At 44.9% G+C, this 14,523-nt stretch overlaps 1 protein-coding gene and 1 long non-coding RNA gene across 6 annotated transcripts in view; one reads left to right on the top strand and one right to left on the bottom strand.

Annotated features, from left to right (window-relative positions):
• The window catches only part of VSIG10 (V-set and immunoglobulin domain containing 10), a 36,564-nt gene that overhangs the window by 18,454 nt on the left and 3,587 nt on the right, over positions 1-14,523 (top strand). For 2 of the 5 annotated variants that reach the window (XM_038575262.1, XM_038575260.1), the window contains exons 4-8: positions 878-1,138; positions 8,817-9,110; positions 11,781-11,891; positions 12,192-12,207; positions 14,127-14,347. In XM_038575262.1, the coding sequence (XP_038431190.1) occupies positions 878-1,138; positions 8,817-9,110; positions 11,781-11,891; positions 12,192-12,207; positions 14,127-14,347 (903 nt within the window). The remainder of the gene's footprint in view (positions 1-877; positions 1,139-8,816; positions 9,111-11,780; positions 11,892-12,191; positions 12,208-14,126; positions 14,348-14,523) is intronic. The other 3 variants (XM_038575261.1, XM_038575264.1, XM_038575263.1) reach the window with 3 other exon arrangements.
• On the bottom strand, positions 159-10,906 carry LOC119866168. Its single transcript, XR_005379238.1, has 3 exons — positions 10,326-10,906; positions 8,180-8,235; positions 159-1,208 (listed from the first exon to the last, which is right to left on the bottom strand). It is a non-coding gene; the product is annotated as an uncharacterized LOC119866168 (long non-coding RNA).

The raw sequence follows: 14,523 nt of genomic DNA, 5'->3' as shown, positions 1-14,523 counted from the left end.
CATATATAATACATACATAATATACATAGATACACATAATATACACATATAATGTGTGTGATTTTTCATATATAGTTTTTTTTTTAAGATTTTATTCATTTATTCATGAGAGAGAGAGAGAGAGAGAGAGGCAGAGACACAGGCAGAGGGAGAAGCAGTCTCCCTGCAGGGAGCCTGATGTGGGACTCGATCCTGGGTCTCCAGGATCAGGCCCTGGGCTGAAGGCAGCGCCAAACCGCCAAGCCACCTGGGGGCCCATTCATATATAGTTATTAACACATGGGTTACATTGGATTTCTAACTTTATAACTTGTTAAATTTTTATGTGTTTAGTAATATATGCACATAATAAAAAGGTATATGTTAATAAAAAGGAAATATATGTTAAGTAATATATGCATATAATAAAAAGGAGGTATATGTTAATAAGAGGTGGGAGTGAATCCCACCTGTAACTCCCCCTGGGGACCAGCACTGTTCAGTAGGACTTTTTTGATGATGGAGATGTTCTATTCTGTGTGGTTCCATACAGTGGCCACCCACCACATCTGGTTCTGGAGCCCTTGAAATGTGTGTGGTATGATGGAAGAACTAAGTTTGTAATGGAATACAATTAATTTAAATGCAAATAGCCACACTTAAAGGCCATTGTGGCTAGTGAGAAATGCAAAGATGAATGAGGCCCACATCCTTGGAGATGTAACACTTAGCCCAGGAGATAAGTTGTGACACAACTAGTTTGTGCTAAGGATCTATTTCGGGGTATGCTCACTGGGCATGATGTTTCTCTGATACCCTGGTTCTGTAATCCCTAGAGCCAGCTCAAGGGCTGATCTTAGAGCCTGTGACTAAGTCCACATCCTCTGGTGTTTTTCAGTTCCCCCTCCATCAGCCCCTCAGTGTTGGGCAGAGATGTCACAAGGATCGCTCATGCTGCAGCTCACCTGTCGCTGGGACGGAGGATACCCAGACCCAGACTTCCTGTGGACAGAAGAGCCAGGAGGTGTGGTCGTGGGGATGTCAAAGCTGGGGGTAAAGATGCTGAACCAGTCCCAGCTGTCAGATGGCAAGAAGTTCAAGTGTGTTGGGAGCCACATAGTGGGGCCGGAGTTGGGAGCCAGCTGCGTGGTACAGATCAGTGAGTCTGGATTGCCTTGTCTTGGGTTGGGGTCCACCCATCTTTATTCTGAGAAAACCATCTGCAAGGTCTGGGAGAGAAATCCCAAGATGTCACAGTGAATTGAATGTTTCTTCTTTTCTTTTATGTTTCCTTCCTTTCAAACTTTAAAGATGCTTAACCAAGCTTTCTTGGTTCTCATCCAAACTGTTTTCCACTTGACAAATACTAATTAAGCGCTTGCTACATGCCAGATACAATTTCTAGGTATTGGAGATGGAGCCTGAATGATATGGGTGTGGTTCACTTATTAGCTATCTCCTATTATGTAACAAACACCCCCAGACTTAATGGCTTAAAACAACAAATCGTTTGTTTATCCTATGATTTCTGTGGGCCAGGAATTCAGACAAGGTACAGTGAGGATGGTTTGCCGTGGCTCTATGATTCCTGGGTTTTAGCTGCAAGACCTAGTTGGGAGGGTTGAAATTGTCTGAAGGACCTATTTCCAAGGTGCTCACCCACACGCCTGGCAGGTGGCTTCTTTTCCACATGGGCCTCTCCACAAGGCCCCTTGTCTGTCTTTACAACATGGTGCTGGCTTTCCCCAGAGCAAGTGATGCAAGAGGGAGCAAGCCAGGCAGACACTAGCTATCTTTTCTCTGAACCACCCAGCTTCAGTAGTCACAAGGCATCCCCACTGCCTATTCTGTTCATTAGAAATGAGTCACTCATTCTGGCTCCACTTTCAAGGGGAATGGATGGAATTGGGCTCCACTTCTTTTTAAGATTTTATTTATTTATTTGAGAGACAGAGAGTGAGAGAGAGAACATGAGCAGGGGGAGCAGCAGAGGGAGAAGCAGGCTCCCTTCTGAGCAGGGAGTACCCCGGGATCATCATCTGAGCCAAAGGCAGATGCTTAACTGACTGAGCCATCCAGGCACCCCTGGGCTCCACCTTTTTGGAGGGAAGAGTGTCAAATAATTTTTGGATATGTTTTTGTTTTTGTTTTAAAGATTTTATTTATTTATTCATGAGAGGCAGAGGCACAGGCAGAGGAAGAAGCAGGCTCCCTGCATGGAGCCCGATGTGGGACTTGATCCTGGGACTCCAGGATCACACCATGGGCCAAAGGCAGGCACTCAACCGCTGAGTCACCCAGGCATCCCTTGAAAGTGTTTTTGAAACCACGACCATTCCTCTTTCATAGAGCTCAAATTCTTTTGTGTGGGGTGGGGGGTGAAAAGAAGGCAAAAAGTCCAAACACAAGTGAGGTAGGTTCAGATAGTGATAATAATTGTGAGGAGGATAAAGTGGGGTGTGTTAAAGACTCTTCCTAGGGGGCAGGGAGATCTCCTTGTGGCAGTGGTATTTTGAGCAGAGGCCTGAAGGATGAGAAGGATCTGACCAGGTGGACCGAGTATTCCTGGCAGAAGGAATAGCAAATGCTAAGGCCCTGAGTTGGAAATGTACATGGCACTTGAGGAACTGAGTGAAGGCCAGTGTAGCCAGAGTATTATACATGAGGTACCCATAAGGCTAGATGGCTGTTGTGTATTGAATTGTGTCTCCCTAAAAAGATCTGTTCAAGTCCTAGTCCTGGGTACCTGCAGATGTGGCCATATTTGGAATAAGAGTCTTTGCAGATTTCATTAAGTTGAGGTCCTACTAGGTTAGGATGGTCTCTATTCCCCTGACTGGGATCCTTACAAGAAGAGGGACATTTGGACACAGACACATGGGGACAGTGCCGCATGGTGTTGGAGGTAGGGACTGTAGTGCTGTGTCTATAAGCCCGATATGCCCATGATTGCTGGTGATGACTGGAAGCTAAGACGGGGCATGGGATGGTGTCTCCCTCAGGAACCTCCAAAGGAATCAAGCCTGCTGACACACTGATTTCAGACTTTTGAGTTTCTGAGCTGTGAGAGGATGGATTTCTGTAGTCTTATGATGCCGAGTTTGTGGTACTTTGGTATAGCAGCCCCAGGAATCTAACACAATAGTAAGCAAGGACAGAGAGTGTTGGGTTTTGTTGGCCATGCTGAGGGTTTTCCTCACAGTTTATCAGGATAATCCTCAGAGATGTGGCCATGGAGAGCTGGCCTGCTGAGAAGTAAGCCTTGCTATATTCCAGGACATGCTGGTTTTCTCAGGCAAGTGGCATTCCCATGGTTGACACTCCCCCACTGACTCATTCAGCAAACATGCCCCGAGTGTCTCATCTGTGTCTGGTACCTGGCTGGTCTTGGGCAACATAAGAGACCAAGATTCACTTTCTGCATTAGAATAGGGCTTGGCAAACTGTGGCCCATGGGCCAAATCCAGCCCAACTGATACTTTGCAATTTTAGTTTGAATGAGATATAATTCCCATAACCTCAACTTCACTATTTCAAAGTGTCTAAGGTGGTAGTTTTTAGTACATTTACAATGCTATATTACCATCACCACTATTTACTTCCAGAACATTTCCATTACCTCACAAAGAAGCCCTCTACCCACTGGCAGTGACTCCCTTCTAGAAAGACCATGTGAGAGTACTTAGTTCCCTGTGTTTCCACTGACCTTGAGTGTTATCATTAATTTTTTAGACTTTTTTCCTATTTGCTCATTAAGACATGGCGTAACTATTTCGATTTGGGTTTCTTTGATCCTAGCAGAGTTGACAATATTTTATGCTTACTGGTTCCCTATATCTCATCTATGAATTATCTCTTCATGTCTTGTCTATTTTTCTATTAGGTTCATCTTTTCCTATTATTCCCTAGGAGTACTTTTTCTCTTTTTTAAAGATTTTATTTTTTTTTATTTTTATTTTTTTTAAATTTTTATTTATTTATGATAGTCACACACAGAGAGAGAGAGAGAGGCAGAGACACAGGCAGAGGGAGAAGCAGGCTCCCTGAAGGGAGCTCCATGTGGGACTCGATCCTAGGACCCTAGGATCACGCCCTGAGCCAAAGGCAGACGCTCAACCGCTGAGTCACCCAGGTGACCCCCTAGGAGTACTTTATATTAACTTTGTCAGTTAATTTCATAGAACTATCATGCGTGTCATAGGTATTTTTCTGTCCTCCTTGGCTCCTAAACTACATTTATGCCTCATTTCTGCTGGTGTTCAGCAATTTCTGATTTTGAAGGTCACCTCTGTCATAACCTGCTTTTTTTAGGTTTCTGGGCTCTGAAGTTCTTTTCCTGTTTCCAAATCATTAACATGTTGTTTTCCACCCTCCCAATAACCTGCAGGTTAGGACAGTTTGTAAGTTGCAGATGTGACATGATATGAATGGACTCACCCAAGATCACCCAGCTTTGGGTGACTGGGCCAGCACTTAGCCCAGGGTGGTCTGACTCCAGAACCCTTGCCTCCCTTGCGAACCCCCTTCCTTGGGACCTAATCCAGCAAATCTTCCTGGGCAAGAGTTATGTACTCAGCATGGCACTGGGCACTGTGGAGGAATACCGAGTCCTGACCTTTGAAGGACGTGAAATTTACTTGGAGAGAGAAGTCTGAGAAACATGAAATAGGGAAGTGGCTGTATCACAAGGATAGTGACATCAACAGTTATTGAGTGCAAGGTGCTGCGCTCAGTATTTGCCACACAGTATCTTGCTTGTGCTCACAACCACCCTGTGAGCTGAGTGTTCCTATTATCTTTGCATAGTAGTTTCCTGGGGCTGTTGTAACAAAGCACCACAAACATGGTGGCTTAAAACAACAGACATTTATGCTGACCTAGCTCTGGAGGCTAGAAGTCTGAATCTGAGGTATTGGCAAGGTCGTGTGGTCATTGAAGGCTCCAGGGTAGAACCCTTCCATGTCTCTCCTGGCTTCTTATGCCACCAGGTGTTCTTGGCTGGTGGCTGCCATCCCTCTCATCTCTGCCTTTGTCTCCATGTGGCTTTCTCTATGTGCTTGTCTCTCTCTCTGTCTTCTTCTATTGTAATATGATGTCAGTCACTGGGCTTAGGGCTCACACTAAACCCAGGATGATTTCATCTTGAGATCCTTATCCAGTTACATCTGCAAAGACCCTGTTTCCAAATAAGGTCGCATCCTGGGATTCCAGGTGGATGTGAATTTGTGGCAGACGCTGTGTGTTCCCTTTTACGGATGATGGAGCAGAGGCAATGGGCTTGACCTAACCTCTGCAGCAGGAAGGAGGACACACGCTCACTGTGGTGTCTGATGAAGACTTCTGAAATGGGCCATGGACAGGAAGTCCCAGGACATGACTAAGTAAGCGACTGACCTTGAGAGAGGGGGAGATGGCAGAGGTAGGTGACAGGTTTGGTGTTATTTCCTCCATCCCTTAGTTTTTTCTGCAGATCCTGAGTCGCCATTCCTGTGGCTTCTGAGACTTGGCCAGTAATTTGAATCTAAATATGTGCTCAGAATTAAGAAATATGTCTGGAGGAAAGAGCTGACTAGAAAGGAAACAGGCACAAGAGCCTAGAACCTTCCTGACTCTGACGTTGTCCAGTTATCCCCTGTCCCTTCTTGGTCACATGGGCCCAGAGCATTTCAGCCTTGCTGTCCATCCAGGTCACCTGGGGGTCTGGTTAAAAGGCAGATTCTAACTCTCTATGTTTGGGATGGGCCTGAGATTCTGCATTTCTAACCAGCTACCAGGAAGTGCTGATGCTGCTGGTCCAGGTACCGTACTTTGAACAGCAGAGCCCTTGGGGAAGAAGGAGTCTCTAGATCATTTCACTTGGGAGGACCAGTAAGTCATTGAAAAGTAATGTTAGTAGTGCCTGGCTGGCTTAGTCTGTAGACCATGTGACTCTTGATCTTGGGGTCGTGAGTTCAGACCCCACATTGGGCATAGAGCTTACTTTAAAAAAAAAAAAAAGGAAACGTGATATTAATGCCCACCTTTGGGATGCAGAACAGTGTAGTCCCCAAAATGATGAAAAGGGATGCTTTTGGGGATTCGTGCTGCCTACACCTTTCTTTGAATTGTTGGTAGCCTCTATGCTGAAGAAAACCACTCACACCTTGGTAAGCGGAAGCACTAACCAGCCCCTGATGTAAAGGCCCTTGTTTTGTCCATCTCTTACAGATGTAAGGGCCCTGCATGCCACCCACCTCCACCTTTTTTTTTTTTTTTTAAGATTTTATTTATTTATTCATGAGAGACACATTGAGAGGGAGAGGCAGAGACATAAGCAGAGGTAGAAGCAGGCTCCCCGCAAGGAGTCCAATGCGGGACTCAATCCTGAATCCTGGGATCACCTCTTGAGCCGAAGGCAGCCGCTCAACTGCTGAGCCACTCAGGCATCCCCCCACAACCTCCACCCTTGACTCCACCCCTGCACGCAGCATCCCACCCTTGACTCCATCCCTGCACGCAGCATTGTCTTAAGTGAAAGAAACTCTTTGAATTTCTAGATGCCATACCAGCCATTTGGGTGATTTGGCTTTTTGAGGGTGAAAGCTCAAAAGGGGCCACCAGGTGGATAGTTTGTTTTGCTTTTTATACAGGGTGAGGAGGCCATTTCTCAAACTTTGGTTTGGGGGCCCCTGAATTCCAACATACTGATGAAGCTTGTCACTGCTTCAGGCTTTATGACCCCAAAGGAGATAGGAAGAGGGGAAGGTATGATTTAGCAACATTGGAGGACCTCATGGTTGATCCAGAAAGGGGCGTAACACAGGAGTTTCCTGAGCAAACCTAGGTTAAGAGGATTCTCTTGCTGACCTGATTTAGGGGGAGAGGCTCTGAGCTGTTCCACACTCCCAGCTTGCCCTCCACATGCATTCATTGCCCCTTCTCTCCTCCCAGGGTGCCAGCAGTGAAACCCTAGATTGTCTCTTGGAACAACTGCTGGTAGGAAGCGTGGGGTTTCATTCTCCCAGGCAGGAGCTCAACATGCCACTTGGTATCCTTCAGCTGCCAAAAATATAGGCTTAATATATCACCCAAGATGAATTTTAGACCGTTCCCAGGAGGGCGTATGTTTTGGGAAAAGGCTTCTGCCATAAAGAGAATAAATGGATCGCTGGAGGAAACATTACAGTTCCCTGTGTCCCACTCGGATCAGACCCCAAGACCATGGGGATGCTTCGCTGTCTAGGACAGACTTGTGATAGACAGACTAATGCTACCCACACAAAGATGTCCATGTCCTAATCCCTGTGACTGTTTTACCTCACATGGCAAAAGAGACTTTGCAGCTGCGATTAAGATCTCGAGATGAGAGATTATCCTGGATTATGAGGGTGGGCCCCACGTCATTACAAGGGTCCTTCTAAAAGGGAGGCAGGAGGGTCAGAGTCAGTAGCAGGAGACATGATGACAGATTGAGGTTGGAGCTATGCAGGGAGGGGCCAGGAGCCAGGGAATGCAGGTAGTTTTGGAAAGCTGAGAGAGCAAGGAAATGGACCCCTCCCTGGAGCCTCCAGAAGGAATGAGCTTTGGCAACACCTTGACTCAAGCCCCATAAGATCATTTCCAGCTTCTGGCCTCCACAACTATGAAAGAATAAAAATGTTTGTTGTTTTAAATCTCTCAGTTTGTGGGAATTTGTTACAGAAGCACTAGGAAGTGAATACAGCTGCCTTACTGTCCCCTCGAGTGCTCTTGGCAGGCTCTGCACCCATTTTTTTTTTGTATGAGCGATGTGGCTATGGAAGCCTATAGCATAGACGTGAGGGGTGTGGGCTACAAAAGCCTGGTATAGTCTGGGCTTATAAGAGTAACCAACTCTGAGCACCTGGGTGGCTCAGTTGATTGAGAGTCCAACTCTTGATTTCAGCTCAGCTCATGATCTCAGGGTTGTGAGACTGAGCCCCACACCTGGCTCTGCCCTCAGCTGGGAGTCTGCTTGGGATTCTTCCTCTCCTTCTCCCTCTGCCCTTCCCTCCCTGCATACCCCCCCACCCCCGCTGTTTGCATACTCTCTGAAATAAATAAAATCTTTAAAAAAAAAAAAAAGTAACCAACTCATCCTGGTTTGCCCAAGACTTCTCTGAAAGCACCATATCTCAGGAACCCCCTCAGGCTTCAGCAAACTAGAACAGTTGGTTACCCCAGATCCTCAGTGCATACTTACCTGGTTATATGACTTGAGCAAGTTATATAACTGTCTGTGGGTCTCAGTTTCCTCACCTGCAAAATGGGGTCAATAAGTTTAATAGTGCCTAGCCCATAGTAGATGCTAAATAAATGTTAGCTGTTATTATTAAATGACACCAAGCACAGTACAGAAATTCCTGGAGCTGCTTCATTAAATATTCTTTTTCTTAATTAATTAATTGAGAGAAAGAGAATGAGTGGGGGAAGAGGCAGAGGGAGAAGCTGACTCATAGCTGAGCAGAGAGCCAGTTGTGGGGCTTGATCCCAGGACCCTGGGATCATGACCTGAGCTGAAGGCAGACCCTTAAATGACTGAACCACCCAGGTGCTGGGAAGGTAATAATAATCTTTTTTTTTTTTTTTAAGATTTTATTTTTTTATTCATGAGAGACACACACAGAGAGAAAGAGGCAGAGACATAGGCAGAGGGAGAAGCAGGCTCCATGCAGGGAGCCCGACATGGGACTCGATCCCAGGTCTCCAGGATCAAACCTGGGGTGAAGGTGGTGTCCTTCCAGCCACCCGGGCTGCCCAGGTAATAATATTCTTGAAAATTTCAGGCCACAGCTTGAATCTCCCTGAACATTTGTCTTTCTTTACCTTCTGATCACCAGGGAGCCCCTCCCTTCTCTCTGAGCCCATGAAGACTTGCTTCGTGGGGGGCAATGTGACACTCACCTGCCAAGTGTCTGGAGCCTACCCCCTTGCCAAGATCCTGTGGCTGAGGAACCTCACCCAGCCTGAGGTGGTCATCCGGCCCAATGGCCACTATCTCATCACGCAGGATGGGCAGAGCTCTACTCTCACCATCCGCAACTGTTCCCAGGTTGTGGATGAGGGCTACTACGTCTGTCGGGCTGAGAACCCCGTGGGGGTGCGAGAGGTGGACATCTGGCTGAGTGTGAAAGGTGAGTGAGGGAAGTGGCCCCAAAGTAAGATGTTTGAGAGCTTCAGAGGACCTGGCACTGGCATAGGGAGGGATGGTTTGGTTCTTCCCTATACTCAGGTCACTGCCATCGGGAAGCAGGTATATCTGCTTGAGTGTGACTTGATGGGGTGGAAAAATTATTATCCAGTCCTAAATCTCTAACACTGCATAGGGATAAAGAAATAATTTGGGCAGCCCCGGTGGCTCAGTGGTTTAGCACCGCCTTTGGCCTGGGGTATGGTCCTGGACACCCAGGATCGAGTCCCATGTCAGGCTCCCTGCAAGGAGCCTGCTTCTCCCTCTGCCTGTGTCTCTGCCTCTCTCTCTGTCTCTCATGAATAAATAAATAAAATCTTTAAAAAAAAAAAAAAAAAGAATTTTTGTTGGGGTACCTACCTAGCTCAGTTGGAAGAGCATGCAACTCTTGATCCCAGGGTGGTGAATTTGAACCCCACATCGGGTGTAGAGATTACTAAAAAAATGATAAAATAAAACTTAAAAAACAATAACTTGTTACATGCCAAAGAGTATGTATCAAAAATGTATTTTAAAAATATTAAAAATGTGAGTCATGAAGCCTGATAGTAAGGATATCTGAGAAATGCCATCCTGCTTAACATACAGAGCAGTGCCCACAATGCTGCAGTTATTTGTAGGTAGCATGGCCAGATTTAGAAAATGACAACAAAGCTAAAACAATGCCCACTTGATTTGCATTTCAGAAAAAACAAAGACTTTTTTTTTAGTCTAAATATATCCCACATTTTACATGGGACATACTTATGCTAAGACATGATTCATTGTTTATCTGAGATGTAAATTAAATGGTCATACCATATTTTTTCAGGCAACCCTACCTCTAGACCCCTTTCTAGTCTCATCCTGGGCCTCCTGAAAAAAGATAAGTACTATCCTGAATTTTTTTTTAAAAAAGATTTTATTTATTTATTCATGAGAGACACAGAGAGAGAATCAAAGACACAGGCAGAGGGAGAAGCAGGCTCCCCGCAGGGAGCCCAATGCGGGACTAGATCCCTGAACCTCGGGATCACGACCTGAGCCAAGGGCAGACACTCAAGGCGTCCCTGAATTTTTTTAATTCAAGAAGCTTTACTACATATGTGAAATGCTTGCTGCTTCCACTCCAGACTTTGTTCCCAGGATTTACTCATGCCACTGTGTAAATTATACTTACCTCTTCACTACTGTAGGATTATCTACTGTGTTGTGATTCCACAACTAAGTTACTAATTTTCCTGCTGATGGACCTTTGTATCGTTTCTGATTTTGTTGTGATGAACAAAAGTGATGCTATGAAAATCTTCTACCCAGCTCCTTGTGTACATATACAGTAGGTTCCCAGGCCAGTATTTCTCTAGGATATATGCAGAAGGAAGAGAAAGGAAGGATTATGCACATTTGTATCTTCATGGGATAATACCAAATTATTTTCCAAAGTGGTTGTACCAATTTCTGTTCAGAACATCAGCATTCAAGAGTGTCGAGTTTCTCCATATTTTGGCTTTGAGGTTTTGTGATTTAAGTGGAATCTTACTGTTCTGATTGGCCCTTCTATGGTTACTAAGAAGATTAAGCATTATTTCATGTTTATTTGCTATTTGTGTTTCTTCTGTGAAATAACACATTTATGTCTTTTGACATCTTCCCCTTTCTTACAGATATGTAGGAGTTCTTTAGAAATTCTGCATACTAATTCCTTATAGTTTTACATGTTAGAAATATCTCCTTTTAGTTTGTTCATCTTTTTTTTTTTTTTTTTTTTTTTGCTTTCTTTCTGGTATCCTTTGATTAGCATTCTTTTATGTAGTTGATTTTATGAATCTGACCTCATTAGTTTTTTTTATGTCTCAAGAAATCTTATCTCTGCCACACCATAAAGATACTATCCTATACTTCTAAAAAGTTTTAATATTTTGCCTTTCATAGTTAAATCTTTGATCTGTCTAGAATTGATTTTTGTGAATGGTATGAGGATCAAGTTTCTCCCTGGCCCAATTTTGGATAGCCATTTATTACAGTACCATTCTTGAATAATTCCTCTTTTATTGACTAATCTGTTATATATCAAATTTTTTTTTATGTGTAGACTGTTCTTGGATTCTTTGTTCTGTTCCCATTCATCACTGTTTCTCATAGCCCCAATAGCCCCCATTTTTATTTCTGTGGCCTTATAAAGTCTTGATGTCTGACAAACACATGGAGATTTTAACTTTCCTTTTTTTTTTTTTTTTTAATTTATGATAGTCACAGAGAGAGAGAGAGAGGTAGAGACACAGGCAGAGGGAGAAGCAGGCTCCATGCACCGGGAGCCCGACGTGGGATTTGATCCCGGGTCTCCAGGATCGCGCCCTGGGCCAAAGGCAGGCGCTAAACCGCTGCGCCACCCAGGGATCCCAGATTTTAACTTTCCAATGTTCTTTTGCATCACATGCTTCATTTGCTACCCACAAACTGTCAGAGGGAGGGAAATGAGATATTTATCTTGCTTTATGGAGAGGTCATATGCCTTGCTGAAGATCATGGAACCAAAATAGGACTAAGATCCAGGCAGAGGAAGGGAGGGAGGTGTTGCTCTTTTACCAGCATGTGTATCAGGTGGAAGAACCAGTAGTGTGATTTGTCTTTGCAGAACCTTTAAATATCGGGGGAATTGTGGGAACCATCGTGAGCCTCCTGCTGCTGGGACTGGCCATTATCTCAGGGCTTCTGTTGTATTATAGCCCTGTGTTCTGCTGGAAAGGTAAGGATTTCTTGGGTCCCCCCTTCGTTTACCTTTTAGGCTTCTTGAAAGGGAGTGGGTGGGGGAAGGAGGCCCCTGTTGTGCTCCCACCTCACATCCCGTTCCATAGGCTTCTTCACTGGGTCCTGGTGTGCAATAATGAATAACTTAAGTATCATTCCTGAACACCCTGTCTGTCACCTATCACATTGGGTCAATTTTTCTCAGTTGTCAGTTCTTTTGTAAATGTTACATTAAAAACTTTTGTGAGGCTGAAATGGATGTTACTGGATATTAATTTTTTTTCCTTTCTCCCTTCAGTAGGAAACACTTTCAGGTGAGTGTTCCTAGAGTCAAGTCAAAAACCCATTTCCATGATCTGTCTTCACTGCCATTTTTGTTTTCTTTCATAAAAGCAATAACAGCAGCCACTGTTAAAGACCTGGCATGAGCCAGACACTGGTGCAGAGGCTTCACTGGGCATTATTAGAAACTCTTTTGTAATTTCTTCAGCCTGGTGGTGGCACCTGCATTTTCCCAATAAGGAGATGGACGCTCAGGGAAGTAAAGTAATTTCTGCAAGCTCACCCAGGAAATGAATGGCAGTGCCTGTGTTTGGATCCAGGTCTAAGTGATTCCAAAGTCTATATGTTCTTTTTTCAATGCCAGACCTCAGGGCAGGGCACCTTGCTGGGCTCTCATTGAAGCATAAAGACAGTGTGTATGCCGTGAGCCCAGTCATTTGTGCCTTTATTTAATTTTCTAAAAAGGAGCTGAAAAGAATAAGTCATAGTCTTATAGCATGTTTTAGAAGATTAGTCTGAGCATGCCCAGAAGCCCCTTCCAAAAGGAAATCTCAGAATGGGTATGTGGGTGGCTCAGTTGGATAAGCGTCCAACTCTTAATTTTGGCTCAGGTCATGATCTCAGGGTCGTGGGATTGAGACCTCAGACTCAGTGCTCAGTGTGCTCAATGTGCTCAGTGTGGAATCTGCTTGTCCATCTCCCTCAGCTCCTCCCCCTCCCTCAGCTCCTCCCTCAGCTCCTCCCTGTGCTTGTGCACTCTAGCTCTAAAATAAATAAATAAAAACTTAAAAAAACAACAACGGGGGAACCAGCCCCCTAGGGGCAAGGTAACTAAATGGAATTTGTGTATTTTTTTTAAGATATTATTTATTTATTCATGAGAGACATGCAGAGAGAGGCAGAGACACAGGCAGAGGGAGAAGCAGGCTCCATGCAGGAAGCCCGATATGGGACTCGATCCCAGGACTCCAGGATCACACCCTAGGCCAAAGGCAGGCGCTAAACCTCTGGGCCACCCAGGGATCCCCAGGAACTTGTGTATTTCATTTCCTAAGGAGATCCTGGGTTAGAGCAAAGAACTCTTCTCTTTGTTTCTCTTAACCAGTTTATAAAGGGATATTACAGTTCTGGGGTCATCTTTCATGGGAATATGTTACCTTTACTGCCCTGTATTTGAGGGCCATCTTCCCAGGGAATCTTTCATTCCCCAGGCTTATTTCTCACAGGAGAAGGCAGCAAGGCATAGTGGAATAACACTTTGGAACTAGTGGACCTGGATTCAGATTGCGCCTCTGCCGTTCCCAAGCCCTATGTTCATGGAAAATCCCTGACCCTGTCTGAGCCTCTGTCTCCTCATTGGTTTTCCAGAAGGAGACTGTGAAGATTACAGGAAAATTTAATGCTCCTAGCATTGTGACTGGCCCATCACATGTGTAAGAAATGTACAGGTTGATTGGGTAGGCAGAGCCAGCAATGAACTGGAGAAGAATTAAATGCTAACCCCCTGGGCATGGACTCCCAAGTGCAATCATAGTTCATGGCTTGCGGGGAGGAAGAGGACCTTACCTGGGCCTTGAATAAAGAGTAGGAGGTGAAATTTCAGTAAGTAGAGAAGTAAGGGGCATTTTAGGAAAAGAACACAGCATTCGTGTACGAGCTGCAGGGGGAACTAAAATGGTAGGTCCCTGAAACAAAAAGTCCTACTTGCCCAAGGAGCAGGGGGGAGTAATGAAACCCACCTAGGATGATATGTGATTTCTGTAGGGATCTGTGGCAGCATCTCTTTGAGAGATTATAGCCACAATGTTCTCTCTTAACCGAGCTGAATGCACAAGAATTTTCCATGTTACAAAAGAGGTTGCCATAAATCTAGTGTTTTCTATTTGGCGAGGGCTGATGTTAGAGAAAAATGGAGTACTGTCTTGATTATTTCTCTCCCTTTGGAAATTAGGGGGCAAGACATGGGTGATGTCATGGTTTTGGTGGATTCAGAAGAAGAGGAGGAGGTAGAGGAGGAAAATGCTGCAGAAGAGGAGGAGGAAGAAGAGGAAGAAGCAAACGAGGGGGAGGAGTCACCAGAAGAAATCCCTAAGCATGGTCACATTCATAGAGTGACTGCACTGGTGAACGGGAATGTTGACTGGATGGCCAATGGTCTCCAGGCTTTGCAAGGTAAGCTCTTTTTCTTTCAAAGCACTCTGCTGGGTTGCAGTGGGATTCCCAGTGAGCATCTCTCTATGAGGTGTGTTTCATTTTTGTTGTGTTTTGTTTAAGATTTTATTTATTCACAAGAGACACAGAGAGACAGAGACATAGGCAAAGGGAGAAGTAGGCTTCCTACGGGGAAG

The sequence above is a fragment of the Canis lupus genome, chromosome 26 (assembly GCF_011100685.1).
Source record: "Canis lupus familiaris isolate Mischka breed German Shepherd chromosome 26, alternate assembly UU_Cfam_GSD_1.0, whole genome shotgun sequence".
Taxonomy (NCBI): domain Eukaryota; kingdom Metazoa; phylum Chordata; class Mammalia; order Carnivora; family Canidae; genus Canis; species Canis lupus.
The sequence above is the reverse complement of the archived record's forward strand: the minus strand, read 5'-3'. Positions and strand labels throughout refer to the sequence as shown.